At 50.5% G+C, this 17,678-nt stretch overlaps 1 protein-coding gene across 4 annotated transcripts in view; it reads right to left on the bottom strand.

Moving 5' to 3' along the window:
- Positions 1-961: 961 nt before the first annotated feature.
- SLK (STE20 like kinase) overlaps positions 962-17,678 on the bottom strand; it is a 145,577-nt gene continuing 128,860 nt past the window's right edge. For 3 of the 4 annotated variants that reach the window (XM_068111345.2, XM_068111342.2, XM_068111343.2), the window contains 4 exons: positions 3,562-3,686; positions 3,097-3,285; positions 2,721-2,960; positions 962-2,163 (listed from right to left, as the gene is read on the bottom strand). In XM_068111345.2, coding sequence (XP_067967446.2) covers positions 2,029-2,163; positions 2,721-2,960; positions 3,097-3,285; positions 3,562-3,686 — 689 coding nt within the window. In that variant the 3' untranslated portion in view covers positions 962-2,028. The remainder of the gene's footprint in view (positions 2,164-2,720; positions 2,961-3,096; positions 3,286-3,561; positions 3,687-17,678) is intronic. The other variant, XM_068111346.2, reaches the window with a different exon arrangement.

Below are 17,678 nucleotides of genomic sequence, written 5' to 3'. Positions count from 1 at the left end.
AAAAAATAAAACTAAAATACAATAAAAGTATAGAATATATATATATATTTTAAATATGTACTCTACATCCCCTTTAAAATAGATGCTACTCATGAAGTATTGCTCAAAATGTCTGTGTTCAGATCGGTTTTACAGATAACATCTGTTTGATGGGATTTGTGGGGATTGAGGGGATTGCTCTGGCTGTGGACCATCTATTTATTGTGTACACACACCCAATATATATATATATATATTAGATATCTTTTCACACCAGTCAGCCCTGCACACTATGTAGATGTGAAACAAACTCCAACACCTTATCCCCCTCCTCACCCTAATACAAATTACTGGTTGCAACTTTGCCTCCATGTTTGAGCACCACACTATCCTGACAGTATGGTGCAAAGATAGTGATTTACCCTTTGAGCCATGTTGTCCACATTGAATTCCTGACAGCGATCACATTGGCACTTCGAAAGCAGGGTGTTGCATTACAAGGTACGTCATCCCTCGGATTGTGGTTAAGCTGGGCGCCCTGCTTGCATCAGTTTGTGGATGTTAACGATCTCATCATGTCTTTCATGATTCGCAGGTGAGTTATGGCCGATGCCATGAACAATTTACAAATTCCTGCCCTAACCTACAGGGGGAACCGCATCAGTGGTAAATATATGATGCTTCCTGTGCGTCAAAATCAATGGACTCACCATGTAATATAAATACCACACTACCATAGTGAAGTACAGAACTATAAATCGATGGTCTTGATTTGTACGTATTTAACTCCTCTTCCCCCAAACACCACTTTTCCCATGTATTCACCAGCCTGAATCCCAACTAACTTATAAACTACCATGTGCGTACATAATAAATAGATGGCCACTGATGGCATGTGTGGATAATTGAGTTTTCACTTACCACCAATGGCTCAGAACCTGCACAAAGGTGGAGGAAAAAAACACTTGGCACTATAAGAATGTTGAGGAGAAACACACAAATTATTTATTTACCTTTTGATTCTTGGAGCAGTTAAACTACCAATAAGAGAGAAAGTGAGGCACAAAGCAAACAAAAACCATGCAAGCCTCAATTGAGGTTTCAGACACACCGAATAAAGCAAGTGCACATATATATATATATATATACGCATAAAATTCCACCCAGAACAAAAACGTTAAAGATCCTTTAAGGCAAATTATAAACTGATGCAATTGTAGAAGTGGTGCATATATCAGGTGGTCATCGACACCACGAGGGGAGAGATTATAGAAGAAGCAAAGTTGAAGGTTCAAAATAAACAATCATATTCTAACTTAAATTATCATTACAGTGTGTGTCTTACAGTGAAGTCGTTTGTGAGATGCATTTATGTGTGCACACCTGTGCGTCTTATAGACTAACGAGGAGGGGTGGTGGAGGTGGAGTGCAGAATATAGATACTGTATTTCAAAAGAGTTGAGTGGAGAACCTTGAAATGGGGACGAGGGAGCGAGGAAATGGGGCTACTAGGAAGTAGATTGAGATAGATCAAGTACGAGCATGTGATGTCTGAAGCCTGGAGCATGTAGAACTTAACCAGGCTCTCTTTTGGGTGTGGGGAAACTTCATAAAACATATCACACTACCGGAGTGCGAGATTAAACCACGCAAAGCAAAACAAATAAACCAAATATAAGGGTAAAAAAAGAAGAATGGACTAAAAAAATAAAAATTAAAACGTTTTTTGTTTTCATGGAGCATGTCCTCCACTACTCGAACAAAACGTTGGTTTGGGCAATTTTGGTCGCCGTATATTTGCAACAAACATGTGCGCCCATACCTTAACAATACTAGTTGTGAGTGAGTTAACCAGGAGTGAGTTAACCCAGAGAGAGAGAGGGAGAGAGAGATGGAGAGGGAGAGAGGGAGGGAGAGAGGAAGAGAGAGAGGGAGAGAGGGAGAGAGGGAGGGAGAGGGAGTGTGGGAGAGAGAGGGAGTGTGGGAGAGAGAGGGAGAGAGGGAGAGAGGGAGAGAGGGAGAGAGAGAGAGTGAGTGTGCCGAGGGAGCTCAAACCCCTCCTGGGACTGGATAAAAACGTGAAATGCGATTCTGAGTGTTTGGGTTGAAACATTCGGACTCCCCGCTCACTCTGAAGAACATTTCCTGCTCTTGCTGTTTGCGCCTGAAGTCCTCTTCTAATGCCTGATGGGAGAGGTTGTGGGAGAGAGATGACAGGTACAAAGGTTTGCACATCGCCCGGAGATGACAAGTCCTTTTGTAACAGCGGATCTCATTTCCATTTGATGATGCAAAATTTAACGAGATGTGACCATTAAGCTGTGATTCAAAACACCTGACGGTTCACTCGCGTTGTCAAGTGCTCTGGAGTGCTGCAAAAACAAAGATTAGAAAGAGTGGACTGTGTGAGAACACCCGCAGGCCAAGCAGATCGCCCGTTACCTGAAGATAACTAGTGAGCCAGCTAGGTTTTAAATGACGATCTTAAAGCAGCATGTAAATTCCCCTGGGAGTAATCCAGTTGTTTTACAATTGCGTACAATTGGTCGATTGGCCTCCTTCAGTCAAATTTGAAGTCCCAGACAGTCAAAATCCTTAATACTGCTCCAACGTACCCACTACGTTTATTCTGTGCATTCCAGAAACTACATTTTGCCTTTAGAATACAAAATCATCTTGGCCACCTACTGGTTGTGTTCGAGTGCGATGCGAAACAAAAACCCACAGAGCAGTTTTCGTACCTTCTTACGTGGCTTCAGTTGTTCCCTCCATTCGTGCATTTCTTGTGTATGGGCCTCCTCCAACTCCTTGAGCTTCTGCGTCTCACGTTCTACCAGCAGGAAGCATTTCTCATTCTGCAGCTGTTGCAGTTCACGTATGTTCGCCTCGTTCTGCAGTTGCAGCTCTCGGATCTGGTTTTCATGCTTCTGATGCTGGTGCAGCCTCTCTGCCTTTTGCCGTTTCTCCTCCGTCTGGGCAAACTGATCACCCAAGAAGAGGTGCTCAAACATTTGATTGTGCTTTTATGTATAATCACAAACCTTGGTATATGCAACACGTGTTGTGGATCAGGAAATGCATCATGGATGTAAAGAGAAGACAAGCGGCGCATTTTACCTGTTTAATACGGTCACGATCCTGTTCGCCTGGCGCAGAAGGGTTGATGAGCAGGCTTTGCTTGAACATGGCCATGCGAGTCTTGCCTTCGGAGCGCTGGATCTTTGGCAGCCGGGCCCTCTCCTGACCCTGTCTGGCTCTTGCTTCCTCCAGCGCACGCTGGTTAAAGCGCTGCATCTGTTCCATCTCCTGTCGCAGCAAAGAGCCCATCAAAATACAACGAAAACGTTATCATGCTCGCAGAGTATCGAACACAGTTCAGGCCCTGTTATAGTGACAAAATAATCTGTTGAAGAGTACAATGAACACATAACTAAAATATCGGAGCATATCACCCCTGGGGTGAAGTGCTCCCAAAGCAGAAATCACCAAAAAGTAAAATCATTGGAACGCTACAGAGCCAAGATTTGTGTCATGAACAACCATAGATAGCTATAGGAGACAAGACTGCGTGAAGTAGCTCACCTTATCATGCCGACGAACAAGTTGGTGCCTCTGCAGGAAGAATTGGTCCTTGAGCTGTTGCTTCACCAGCTGGTGTTTCTCCTGCATATGCCGTTCCTCGAGCTCCCAAAGCGACGCCTCACGAGCTGTGCATTGCAAAGAACCATGTTGCCAGGTCCAACCACAGCAAAATATAAAAATAGACAAGAAAAAACAACCACTAAAACGGCACTCTTCAACATCACAATGTGGACCGATATGCCTCTCTGCCAAAATTATTACACTAGCTGAGGTACCCGGCTTCGCCCGGGTTGAATAAGAATAAGACAAATATATGATGAAAAGAACATGTACTGTATATTTTAGAGCAATATCACAGTACATTGCCTACATGACGTTTTGTCAATTTTCAATTTCTCAAAACCTCTTGGTATACATTTCTGGTTAACTTTGGGGTTTCCTGGAAAGGGATTCCTGCGACAGAGTTGTTATCGCTGTGACAGATAAACCTGCGTGACAGGTTTTGCGGTTGATTCCGAAGAGAATCATTAGAGTGCCGTTACGTCTCGAGAACGGACCGTTGGCCGTTTTGTCTCGCGCCTGATTTCGCATCGCTCCAGGTTCTTCACCTCGCTTCAACCATTTTCACAACCATCCAGACGTTAATCTGGTGTGTGTGTGCAACGTGGATTTTGAGTGGGAATTTGCGGTTCGTCGATTGGGAGCCGTTGAACGTCCATACCCGAAGGTGTGATTTCCCAGCCGCCTCTTGAGGACACTTTTGCCTATCTTTGGCAGTGTGACTGTCAACCGAGCGGGATTCTGGTCTCGATACAACATCGTTCTGACGATCGCTTCAACATCACCCGTCCCACAATACCCGACCCGTCCCACAGTACCCGACCCGTCCCACAGTACCCGACCCGTCCCACAGTACCCGCCCCGTCCCACAGTACCCGACCCGTCCCACAGTACCCGACCCGTCCCACAGTACCCGACCCGTCCCACAGTACCCGACCCGTCCCACAGTGCCCGACCAGTCCCACAACGGCCCCGACCAGTCCCCACAACGCCCGACCAGTCCCACAACGCCCGACAGTCCCACAACGCCCGACCAGTCCCACAACGCCCGACCAGTCCCACAACGCCCGACCAGTCCCACAACGCCCGACCAGTCCCACAACGCCCGACCAGTCCCACAACGCCCGACCAGTCCCACAACGCCCGACCAGTCCCACAACGCCCGACCAGTCCCACAACGCCCGACCAGTCCCACGGCGCCCGACCCGTCCCACGGCGCCCGACCCCCGTCCCACGGCGCCCGACCAGTCCCACGGCGCCCGACCAGTCCCACGGCGCCCGACCAGTCCCACGGCGCCCGACCCGTCACACAACGCCCGACCCGTCCCACGGCGCCCGACCCGTCCCACGGCGCCCGACCCGTCCCACGGCGCCCGACCCGTCCCACGGCGCCCGACCCGTCCCACGGCGCCCGACCCGTCCCACGGCGCCCGACCCGTCCCACGGCGCCCGACCCGTCCCACGGCGCCCGACCCGTCCCACGGCGCCCGACCCGTCCCACGGCGCCCGACCCGTCCCACGGCGCCCGACCCGTCCCACGGCGCCCGACCCGTCCCACGGCGCCCGACCCGTCCCACGGCGCCCGACCCGTCCCACGGCGCCCGACCCGTCCCACGGCGCCCGACCCCGTCCCACGGCGCCCGACCCGTCCCACGGCGCCCGACCCGTCCCACGGCGCCCGACCCGTCCCACGGCGCCCGACCCGTCCCACGGCGCCCGACCCGTCCCACGGCGCCCGACCCGTCCCACGGCGCCCGACCCGTCCCACGGCGCCCGACCCGTCCCACGGCGCCCGACCCGTCCCACGGCGCCCGACCCGTCCCACGGCGCCCGACCCGTCCCACGGCGCCCGACCCGTCCCACGGCGCCCGACCCGTCCCACGGCGCCCGACCCGTCCCACGGCGCCCGACCCGTCCCACGGCGCCCGACCCGTCCCACGGCGCCCGACCCGTCCCACGGCGCCCGACCCGTCCCACGGCGCCCGACCCGTCCCACGGCGCCCGACCCGTCCCACGGCGCCCGACCCGTCCCACGGCGCCCGACCCGTCCCACGGCGCCCGACCCGTCCCACGGCGCCCGACCCGTCCCACGGCGCCCGACCCGTCCCACGGCGCCCGACCCGTCCCACGGCGCCCGACCCGTCCCACGGCGCCCGACCCGTCCCACGGCGCCCGACCCGTCCCACGGCGCCCGACCCGTCCCACGGCGCCCGACCCGTCCCACGGCGCCCGACCCGTCCCACGGCGCCCGACCCGTCCCACGGCGCCCGACCCGTCCCACGGCGCCCGACCCCGTCCCACGGCGCCCGACCCGTCCCACGGCGCCCGACCCGTCCCACGGCGCCCGACCCGTCCCACGGCGCCCGACCCGTCCCACGGCGCCCGACCCGTCCCACGGCGCCCGACCCGTCCCACGGCGCCCGACCCGTCCCACGGCGCCCGACCCGTCCCACGGCGCCCGACCCGTCCCACGGCGCCCCGACCCGTCCCACGGCGCCCGACCCGTCCCACGGCGCCCGACCCGTCCCACGGCGCCCGACCCGTCCCACGGCGCCCGACCCGTCCCACGGCGCCCGACCCGTCCCACGGCGCCCGACCCGTCCCACGGCGCCCGACCCGTCCCACGGCGCCCGACCCGTCCCACGGCGCCCGACCCGTCCCACGGCGCCCGACCCGTCCCACGGCGCCCGACCCGTCCCACGACCCGTCCCACGACCCGTCCCACGACGCCCGACCCGTCCCACGACGCCCGACCCGTCCCACGACGCCCGACCCGTCCACGACGCCCGACCCGTCCCACGACGCCCGACCCGTCCCACGACGCCCGACCCGTCCCACGACGCCCGACCCGTCCCACGACGCCCGACCCGTCCCACGACGCCCGACCCGTCCCACGACGCCCGACCCGTCCCACGACGCCCGACCCGTCCCACGACGCCCGACCCGTCCCACGACGCCCGACCCGTCCCACGACGCCCGACCCGTCCCACGACGCCCGACCCGTCCCACGACGCCCGACCCGTCCCACGACGCCCGACCCGTCCCACGACGCCCGACCCGTCCCACGACGCCCGACCCGTCCCACGACGCCCGACCCGTCCCACGACGCCCGACCCGTCCCACGACGCCCGACCCGTCCCACGACGCCCGACCCGTCCCACGACGCCCGACCCGTCCCACGACGCCCGACCCGTCCCACGACGCCCGACCCGTCCCACGACGCCCGACCCGTCCCACGACGCCCGACCCGTCCCACGACGCCCGACCCGTCCCACGACGCCCGACCCGTCCCACGACGCCCGACCCGTCCCACGACGCCCGACCCGTCCACGACGCCCGACCCGTCCCAGGACGCCCGACCCGTCCCACGACGCCCGACCCGTCCCACGACGCCCGACCCGTCCCACGTACCCGACCCGTCCCACGTACCCGACCCGTCCCACGTACCCGACCCGTCCCACGTACCCGACCCGTCCCACAGTACCCGACCCGTCCCACAGTACCCGACCCGTCCCACGTACCCGACCCGTCCCACAGTACCCGACCCGTCCCACAGTACCCGACCCGTCCCACAGTACCCGACCCGTCCCACGTACCCGACCCGTCCCACGTACCCGACCCGTCCCACGTACCCGACCCGTCCCACGTACCCGACCCGTCCCACAACACCCGACCCGTCCCACAACACCCGACCCGTCCCACAACACCCGACCCGTCCCACAACACCCGACCCGTCCCACAACACCCGACCCGTCCCACGATTGAAATGGCAGACTTTGCAGCACCGAGTCAGCTCTGACTGGAGCTAAAAAGCTTTGGACTCTCACAATCGGCAAAGCCAGAGGAGCCCAGGGCCTGGAAGCAGGATGAGGGGAGGTCGGAGGGTACGTTAGTCATTACCGTGTCTGGGTGAGAAGGACTTGCACGGATATGGGTTTGGGAGATTGTGGCTTGGGTCAGATTCCCAGAAGGAATTCGTAGCAATGCCGTTAACCACGATGCCGTTAACCACGATGCCGTGCATGGGCATTTCCACTGTGAACACCAACGTGCATTTCCTGGGTTTCTCCTGCGCTCCTGCAGCGCCGCACTCTTCCGCATTTGGAGAAGGTCGAGATTAAATCGACCGTCGTTGGTTAACCAAAAACATATTTCCAACTGTTGAAATAATTATTGTTTCCAACAGTTGGAATTTAATGAAATTTGAATTAGAATAAAATCTCAACTAAAAAAAAAACCGTTTATTCGTTCTTGGCGCGAAAAAATGGCGCGCATTTTGTCATTATGTGCGACTTTACGTCACTCCTACGGACGTGAAAACATTTGTTTTCCTTAAAAATATATTTAAAATAAATAAAATAGTACATAAATTAACAATAAAAGAAGCTAAAAAACAATTTAAAATACAATAAAAAGCACATTAAAAATATATAAATATGTACGTACAGTATACTGTACTTACGCGCAACCGCTGCTTCGCATTCACAACAGAGGCGACGTACAGTATTCCTTTACTCTGTCTGTGTTAGCCATGGGTCCGAAGAAGGATAATGCTAGTGTTTCCAAGCGTAATGTGGTTACGATGGACGATAAGGTAAATCTGATTAAAAGGTAAATCTGATTAAAAGGTATGGAAAAGTGTCGGTGATGGCGCATAGACCTCATCGCGAATCGGAACCGCAATGCATCATGGGATCGGAAAGGGGCAATAGCGCCGCCACAAACTACACCACGGAATTGCAGCTGGCGCGGTTTTTTAAACCATTGATATTAAAATAAAATGTCGCCTATAACCACCGGGATTTTATGCTGATTCCGAATCTGTGTCTAAAACTTTTCTCCGATGTGTAGTTCTTGAGTTATAAGCGGACATCAAGACAGACAGACAGACACTCCTCCTTTATATATAGAGATAGAGTTGTGGCCAAAAATATTGGCACCCTTGCCCTTTTTTCAAATAATGCACCATTTCTTCCAGAAAATTGTTGAAATTAAAAACTCTCTTGTTTTCCACATAGGTATGTACAGTCTCGTGAAAAAATAAGTACACCCCATGTAAAGTTTTGACTTTTTCAACATATTTCAACATACAGCTATTTGATCTTCATTTAAACAATATTGATAGATAAAGGTGATATAATATAACAAATATCATGAAACATTTACATTTTGCAGTCCATTGTATCATTTAAATAAAGATAAATGCAAATTTCGCATGTGGAAAAAGTAAGTACACCCTTGGCTCTAACAGGTGGTATTGCCCCCGTTGGCAGAAACAACCTCAAGTAGGGCGTTTCTTATAACTGTCTACCAGTCTCTGACATCGACTGGGAGAAATTTTTGCCCACTCCTCCATGCAGAATTCTTTCACTTGTGCGATGTTTGAGGGGTTTCTTGCATGCACAGCTCGTTTCAAATCCCCCCACAACATCTCGATGGGATTTCGATCCAGGCTTTGACTTGGCCATTCCAGAACCCTCCATTTCTTTCTTTTCAGCCATTCCTTGGTGGATTTACTGGTATGTTTAGGGTCATTGTCATGTTGCAAGGTCCACCTTCGGTTGAGCTTCAACTTTCCGACAGATGGCCTCACATTATCCTCAAGCACCCTCTTGTACAATGAAGAATTCATAGTGGATTCTATGATTGTGAGCTGCCCAGGTCCTGATGCAGCAAAGCTGCCCCAAACCATAATATTTCCACCACCATGCTTTACAGTTGGTATCAGGTTCTTGTGGTCAAATGCTGTCTTTGGTTTTCGCCAAGCATGTCTTCTGGTACTGTGGCCAAATAGCTCTACCTTTGATTCATCTGTCCAGAGCACATTGTTCCAGAAGTGCTGGTCTTTGCCGAGGTGTTCATTGGCAAACTGTAGTCTTGCCCTGATGTTCTTTCTGGACAGCAAAGGTTTCCTCCTGGCGCACTTCCCATGTAGATCAAATTTGTGCAGCCTCTTTCTAACTCGTGCACTGTGACATCAACAGTGGCAAGAGCTACCTGTAGGTCCCGTGATGACATTTTGGGGTTCTTAGACACTTCTTTCAGCATCTTGCTGTCTGCTCTCGGGCTGAACTTGCTGGGGCGGCCTGGCCTGAACAAGTTGGCAGTTGTTTGGAATCTTCTCCACTTGTAGATGATCTTCCGGACAGTCGAATGATTGATTTCAAATTGTTTGGAGATCTTTTTAAATCCTTTCCCAGACTCGTAGGCATCTATAACCTTCTTTCTGAAGGCCTCAGAGAGCTCTTTTGATTGAGGCATGGTGATGCCGCACACTTCAACAACAAAGAGCAAACCAAACTAAATGTCTGAGGTTTAAATAAGACAGGTTCCTCCAAGATCCTCTCTAACGATGTTCTAATCATTTGCACCTGAGCTGGTGCACTTGATTCTAATTTTAGCTATTTTAAGTCGTGATAAATGTAGGGGTGTACTTACTTTTTCCACATGCGAAATTTGCATTTATGTTTATTTAAATTTTACAATTGACTACAAAATGTAAATGTTTCATGATATTTGTTATTTTATGTCACCTTTATCTATCAATATTGTTGAAATGAAGATCAAATAGCTCAATGTTGAAATGTGTTGAAAAAGTCAAAACTTTACATGGGGTGTACTTACTTTTTCACATGACTATGTCTTTGGTTTCCAGTGGAACAAAACAAAAAAAGCTGAAAAACTACTAAATCTTAGCTTATTCCACACAGAAATCCTAAAATGTCCCAGACAATACTATTGGCACCTTTTTGAAGTTGTGAGAAATAATTAGATTTCAAGCAGGTGATGCTCCTTTACTTTGGAATTGAACTCACCTGTGGTGGAGTTGCAGGTACCTGCAATATAAAAATCACTCATTCAACCAGTTTAAATAGAGAAAAGGAGTCATTTTGCTGTTTTGTGTCACTGTGCGTAGCACAATGAATATGGAGAAAAGAAAGAAAACCAGAGAATTGTCTGAGGTCAGACAGAATATTGTAGCAAAGCATGGACAATCTCAAGGCTCCAAGTCCATCTCCAGAGACCTTGATGTTCCTGTGTCCACTGTACGCAATGTTATCAGGAAGTTTAAGGCCCAGGGCACTATAGCCAACCTCCCTGGACGTAGCCGCAGGAGAAAACTTGATTGAAGATTGCAGTGAAGGATTGTTCGAATGGTGCAGAAAGCACCTTGATCAACTGCCAAACAGATTCAAAGTGACCTTCAGACACAAGGTACGACAGTTTCAACTCGCACCATCCGTCGCCAACTCAATGAAAGGGGCTTCTATGGTAGGAGACACAGGAAGACGCCAACAGCTGCTGAGAGAGACATAAGAAAGCCCGACTGGAGTTTTACAAAACACAACTGAACAAGCCAAAATCCTTCTGGGAGAATGTCCTGTAGACAGATTAGACAAAATTCAAGCTTTTTTGAAAAGCACATCATCTCTATGTTTACAGAAAACCAAATGAAACCTTCAAAGAAAAGAACACCTTCCCTACAGTCAAACACGGAGGAGGTTCAGTGATGTTTTGGGGTTGTTGTGCTGCCCCTGGCACTGGGTACCTTGAATGTGTGCATGTCATCATGAAATCAGGAGATTACCAAGGCATTTTGAAGCACAATGTCCAACCCAGTGTCAGAAAGCTGGGTCTCCGTCGAAGGTCATGGGTCTTGCAGCAGGAGAATGACCCCAAACGCACGACAAAAAGAACCCAGGAATGGTTCAAGACAAAAAACTGGGCTGTTCGGAAGTGGCCAGAAATGAGTCCAGATCTAAATCCCATTGAACACCTGTGGGGAGATCTGAAAACAGCAGTCGAGAGAAAGCACCCTTCAAATCTGGGAGAACTGGAGCTGTTTGCACAAGAAAAGTGGGACACACTCCCAGTAGAGAGGTGAAGGAAGCTCATTCATGGCTATGGGAAGTGCTTGACTGCAGTTATTTTGTCCCAAGGCCGTGATACCAAATATTAAGTCTTGGGGTGTCAATAATTTTGTCAATGCCATTTGTTTTTATTTTCTGATTTCAAAGGATATATTAAGTTCTGACTCAAAACAAAGGCTCTGTAATATTAACAGTGAAATAAAAAATTGTGGAGACCAAATACTTTTTTCAATTTAAACGTATTTTTCGAGAAAATTGTGAGTTATTTGAAGAAAGTGCAAGGTTGGTTCTCTCCGGGCATCCAGTTGTTTTTTTTCCCATTCGTGTGTTTGTCAAATTTCCACTCGTTATTTTATCGTCTATGCGTTATTGCTCGTTTCTAGTTCGTTTTGGTTTGAATTTCCTGCAACTCGTAATAAATTAATCGTTTTCTGTTTGTTCCGCATGTGCGGCCTTGTAGCCTGAGGCTTCCCCCGTCGAAGTTTGTTCACTTAAGTTCCTTCCTTCGCTGTTTTTGCTTGGTTCTTAGATTTTTCTCTTCTCCCCCGAACATCTACTCTTTGTCGAACGTTTTAATTCCCCCCCCCCACCCCAAAAAACAAACCCCCCCCCCCCAAAAAAAAACAACAACATTTATTTCCCTTTCTCCATGTGTGCTTTTGTCTCATCGTGTGATTCTGTCCACGTGCGCTGTCTCGCCCCGCTCCCATTATCCCCTTGCCTTCCACCTTTTGCCCTGTTCACGTGACTCGTGGTTGTCCCTCTAGGGCCAAGGCCCTCTCCCCGTTGGTATTTTTGTGAATATAAGATTGTTCTTCACGGTTCTGTTTAAATATGTTTAACCTTTCCCCTGCAGTTTTATTCAGTGGTATATTAGAACATGCTGTTTTTCTTCCTATTTAAAAGGATCTTTTCAGTTTCCTCTTCAAAAAAAAATTCAATCTCTTATAATTCTTCCTCACTACATGCTCCAAATTCACATTCAATCCACCCCTCCTCTATCGTTCTTAAACCGATCTCTAACGTGAAAATCACAATAAACCCAATTTGTTAGAAATGTTCGTCTTTCATGAATCATCCACTTTCTAAACTCCCCCCTTGCCCCTCACCTCCAAATCCCCCCCTTGCCCCTCCCCTCCTAAACTTCCCCCTCCCCTCCTAAACTCCCTCCTCCCCTTCAAAACTCCCCCAAACCCCTCCACCTTCAAATCTCCCCCCAACCCCTCCCCTTCAAATCTCCCCCCAACCCCTCCCCTTCAAATCTCCACCCCAACCCCTCCCCTTCAAATCTCCCCCCCAACCCCTCCCCTTCAAATCTCCCCCCAACCCCTCCCCTTCAAATCTCCTCCCAACCCCTCCCCTTGAAATCTCCCCCCCCCCCCCCCCACCATCCCTCTCCAATTCTCCACCATCCCCCCTCCTCCTCAAGGCCGTGTTCCCCCCACTTCGTCTCCCTTCTATCTCATACCTCCACCTCCCCCAACCTTGTACTTTCCTCTGCCCCCCCCCCCTCAAACAACCCCTCACTGTGCCTCATCCCATCACCATCAAACCTTTCGTCTTCCTCATCCTTCCCTTTCTTGTAACTCTTTTGTAATCTCTGACACACGATCAACTGCTCTCTCGACCTCCCCCTCTCATCCTTCATCTGACCCTACCCTTCCCCTCCTCTGTCCTGCACCCCATGCTCTCCCCCTCTCCTCATTAACGGTATTGATCTCAAACATCCGGGGCCTTCGCTCAAACCCGATTGATCTCTCCATTCGGGTTGCTTCTGACAATCCAGACTTGATCTGCTTAACAGAAACTTTCCTCCTTCAAGATGTCTCTGATTCCTTAATATCTCTTCCTGGTTACTCCCTCCTCCGGTATGATAGACCTGAGCCTCGTCCTGGTGGTGGGGTTGCTATCTTTATCAAAAACTCTCTTCCTCACCCTCCTCGCACTGCCCTCACTCCACCTCACCCCCAGGAGAACCTCTGGCTATGGCTTCCTATCCGCTCCCACCTTTTGTTCATATGTGTTCTGTACCGTCCTCCAAACAGTGATGACTCCATTTACATTTCGCTGTCGGACAACATGGACCAACTTCTATCCACTCATCCCAACTCTCTCTTCCTCATATATGGCGACTTCAACTGTCATCATGCCAGCTGGCTGGGTGTGGGTTCTTCTCTCACCAACCATGGCACCTCAGCAAAGGACTTATGTGACTCATTGGGACTGACACAATCTGTCAATTTACCAACCCGGATCTCAGTCAATGGAGTATCTTCTCTTCTAGACTTGGTTATGACAAACTTCCCTGCAAATGTCTGCTGCGCTTCTTCTGCTCCAATCGGTTCTTCTGATCATGTGCTTGTTAAAGTGGACATCTCTCTGGCCATTCTCAGAGAGCCTGCTCAGCGTCGACGAGTCTGGCATTTCACTCAGGCCAACTGGGACGGTCTGCAAGCAGCCATCAATCATCTGGACTGGTCTCCCATCTCTACTGCCTCTGACATCAATTCTACCTGGAAATTCTTCCAAAGCAAACTGCACTCTCTCATGCACAGATTTATCCCATCTCGTCTTCAGTTATCTTACCCTTCCTCCCGTCCATGGTACACTGAATCTTGTGGTGAGGCAGTTGCCCTGAAACAACTTGCCTTTGCCTCTTGGAAGGCTAATCCAACTGAAGGCAATCTCAGTTCCTTCCACCAAGTGCGGAACAAGTGTGTGTCTACCCTCAGGAGTGCCAGGAAGCACTATCTCTCCAAACTCAAGAATGAACTCTCAAACCTGTCTCCTTCCTCCAAATCCTGGTGGCATCTGGTCAAATCCGTTTCTGGTGTTCGTTCCCCCTCCATACCCTCCCTTACCTCAAATGGCTACACAGTTGACACCGCACGTGGCAAAGCTGAATGCCTCAACTCTGTGTTTGCCTCAAAATCTTGTGTCCCAAACCCATTTCTCTCTGATCCCACCTTACCCAGTCGAACCCAACTGCTCCTGGACTCTGTGTCCTTCTCTCCTGACAAGATGAAGTTTTTGTGAAACCTCGACTGATTCTGCAACTGGACCAGACGGCATCAACCCACGGGTCCTAAAATCCTGCTCTGCCGCTCTATCTCACACTCTCTCTGTTCTTTTCACCCTCTTTTTTGCTCAAGGTCATCTGCCAGCATCTTGGAAATCAGCAAACATAACCGCTTTCCACAAAAAATGTGCAAAAACAGATCCTTGCAACTACAGACCAATCAGCCTGCTCCCAATTATCAGCAAAGTCATGGAATCCATCATTGCTTTGGATATCAAATACTTCCTCTTCTCCAATGGCTTGATCTCTGATGATCAATTTGGATTCAGACCAGGTCATTCTACTCTGGACATGTTGCTTCTGCTGTCTCAACAATGGATGGAGGTCCTCAATGCCAAACAGGAAATCAGAGCTGTCTCCCTTGACATATCACATGCCTTCGATACGGTCTGGCACCTGGCTCTGCTCACAAAACTCTCTTCCTATGGTATCCATGGAAATCTCCATGCATGGCTTGCGGACTTCCTCTCTGGTCGTAGTCAACGTGTGGCCCTGAATGGATTTCTTTCATCTCCCCTTCCTGTTCTGGCTGGAGTTCCCCAAGGTAGTGTTCTGGGCTCTAGTTTTTTCTGGTCTTCTTTAATGATCTCTCCGACTTGAAAATCCTCTCTATCTCTTTGCTGATGACTCCACTCTCTGCCGCTCCATTCCTCATCCCTCAGATCAGCAGTCTGCAGCCTCCACACTCTCTGCAGACCTGGACAAAATCACAGACTGGTCAAACAAGTGGAACATGTCTTTCAATCCTGACAAATCTCACACTCTTGCTATGTCTCTCCGAAAAGACCGACTGGAAAACCCTCCCATCCACTTTCTCAACAATCCTCTCCAAGAAGTTCTGTCGCTCAAGCTTTTGGGTCTCACTATCTGCCATGATCTTTCTTGGGAAAACCACATTTCCAAGCTGGCCTCCAAAGCCAGTCGCCGACTGGGCATCCTCCGTCATGCGAAGTCCTTCCTTGACACACCTGAGCTCCTCACCACATACAATGCTTTCATCCGCAGCTCAATGGCATACTGTTCCCCCCTCTGGGCCGGTGCTCCTGCCTCACACCTAGCCCGGCTTCACGCTGTTGAAACAAAAGCTTTCAGAATCATTGGAATCTCCTGCGATGAAGCTAACTCCGAGGGCCTTTCACTCACTCACTCACCGCAGGCAGGTTGGTGGTCTTTCTGTCTTCTGCCGACTCCTCTCCGGCCTTGCTCCCCCAGCTCTCTCTGTGCCCCAAATATTCCTACAGGTCGCACAGGATCTGCCAGCAACCCTCTTATGGTTAAACTGCCAAAATCTCGGCTCTCTGCTCACCTTCACTCTTTCATTCCCCTTTTCTCCCGCCTCTGGAACAAACTCCCCCACTCCCTTCAATCCCACTCCTCCCTCCAGGTCTTTAAAACAGCTGTTCACAACCATCTCTTATCTTCCCTCATCCAAAACCTTGATCTTTTCTACCCCCGCTAATTTTCATCCCAGATACACTTTTTTGAAATTCCAACTTCTTTCCTGGAAGTCCTTGCAGGGTCCATATGTTTTCTACCTCTCCCACCTCCTCCCAAGCCCTCCCCCTCCCAGTTCTTTCGATGTCCCTACTGTCAAATGTTGTGCTTGTGTCCTTCCCCCTCTCTCCCCATCTTGTCTGCCGCCCCCCTTGTTTTGTGTCGGTTTTGACTTTTTGTGTGATTAATGTTAGCTCTTTCATGAGCCTCGATCTTGTATACCAAAAAAAAAGAAAAAAAAAAGGGTGCCAATATTTTTGGCCACGAATGTAATTATACAAACTTGGCCCAAGTTTGATTTGAATCTCTTCAGCTGTTCTCAAGTATCACATTTTTACCTGACATGACCTTTGATGCCAAAATCTAATCAGTTCATCTTTGCATCATAAAACATACTTATACCAACTTTGGTCAGAATCCCATGACTGGTTCACAAGTTATCGCAGTGACAGGATTTTGACCCGTCATTACTTTTGACCTTTGACCTCGTGACCCCAAAATCGAATTGGTTCATCTTTACCTCATGATACATACCTGCACCAAGTTTGACTGAGATCCCTTCAGCCGTTCTCAAGTTATCTCGGTAACGAAAACCTACCACAGACAGACAGACGCACAGGAGGACAGACGGACGGACAACCCGAAAACATAATGCCTCCGGCGACTTCGTCGGCGGATGAATACAAAGAGCAGATTATACACAGGTGGTAAAGGTGTGAGGTAGGAAGGGCAGAAGAGAAGAGTGGTTACAAATAGACCCGGGAGCCTGAGGCCTCCAACTCAACTGAAAAGGTTACCAATTTTGGTGATCACCGCAATGTCTGTTAGATACTCTATTTTGAGAAACTGAACGTCTGCCCCTGAAAGGGACTGAAAAGGGTCTCAGAAATTGTGCTGGGTCAGCTGAACTGGTTACCTGCTGAAACGACATCACGATGTTGGTACACAATCTCCTGAACACCGCCACACCACTGGCAGACAGATTCAATGGTGGAAGGGTCCTGACAGACTCTCTTAAGGGGTGCTAATAAATGTGCGAGATTAACTAATCGAGTTACCGATCGGAACCTACCTCATAATGCACTCGACAACATTCCAATACTGACATAACCCGTGACGGACATTTCTGGTGGTGGGGTGCCTCCAACAGACACCCCAACGTAGGTCACTCCCAAAATACACATGATTGTCGCACTTGCATCCTCCAAGCATAAGCTCTTGTAGATGATGTCTACTCGTCTACTCATCATCACTCCAAGTTATGCCGAGCTCCATTATAACAAGCACCCAAGGACGAAAGGACCCCATGTGACCATATGACCAGCTTGTCACAATTTGAATCACAGTCATCACTCCAACGTTCATCATGCATCTCAAATGTAAGGAATTGTTGCGTTCCGAAATTCTGAAAGTGTCATTCATAGGTGTTTGACAGCAATGGCGCAGTGTGCAATGGCTGTCATCGAAAATGACAAATGAGAAAATGAGAAAATGTGGCGGTTCAGTTGATAGACAATCTTCAAATGACATTACGGGGTGCAAAAATGGACATTATGGGGTCCAACCTGAATGCAAAAATGGACATTATGGGGTCCAACCTGAATGCAAAAATG

Source organism: Myxine glutinosa, chromosome 3, assembly GCF_964187855.1.
Source record: "Myxine glutinosa chromosome 3, kmMyxGlut1.1, whole genome shotgun sequence".
Taxonomy (NCBI): Eukaryota; Metazoa; Chordata; class Myxini; order Myxiniformes; family Myxinidae; genus Myxine; species Myxine glutinosa.
Note: the sequence above shows the minus strand (reverse complement) of the source record. Positions and strands in the feature narration are given on the sequence as shown.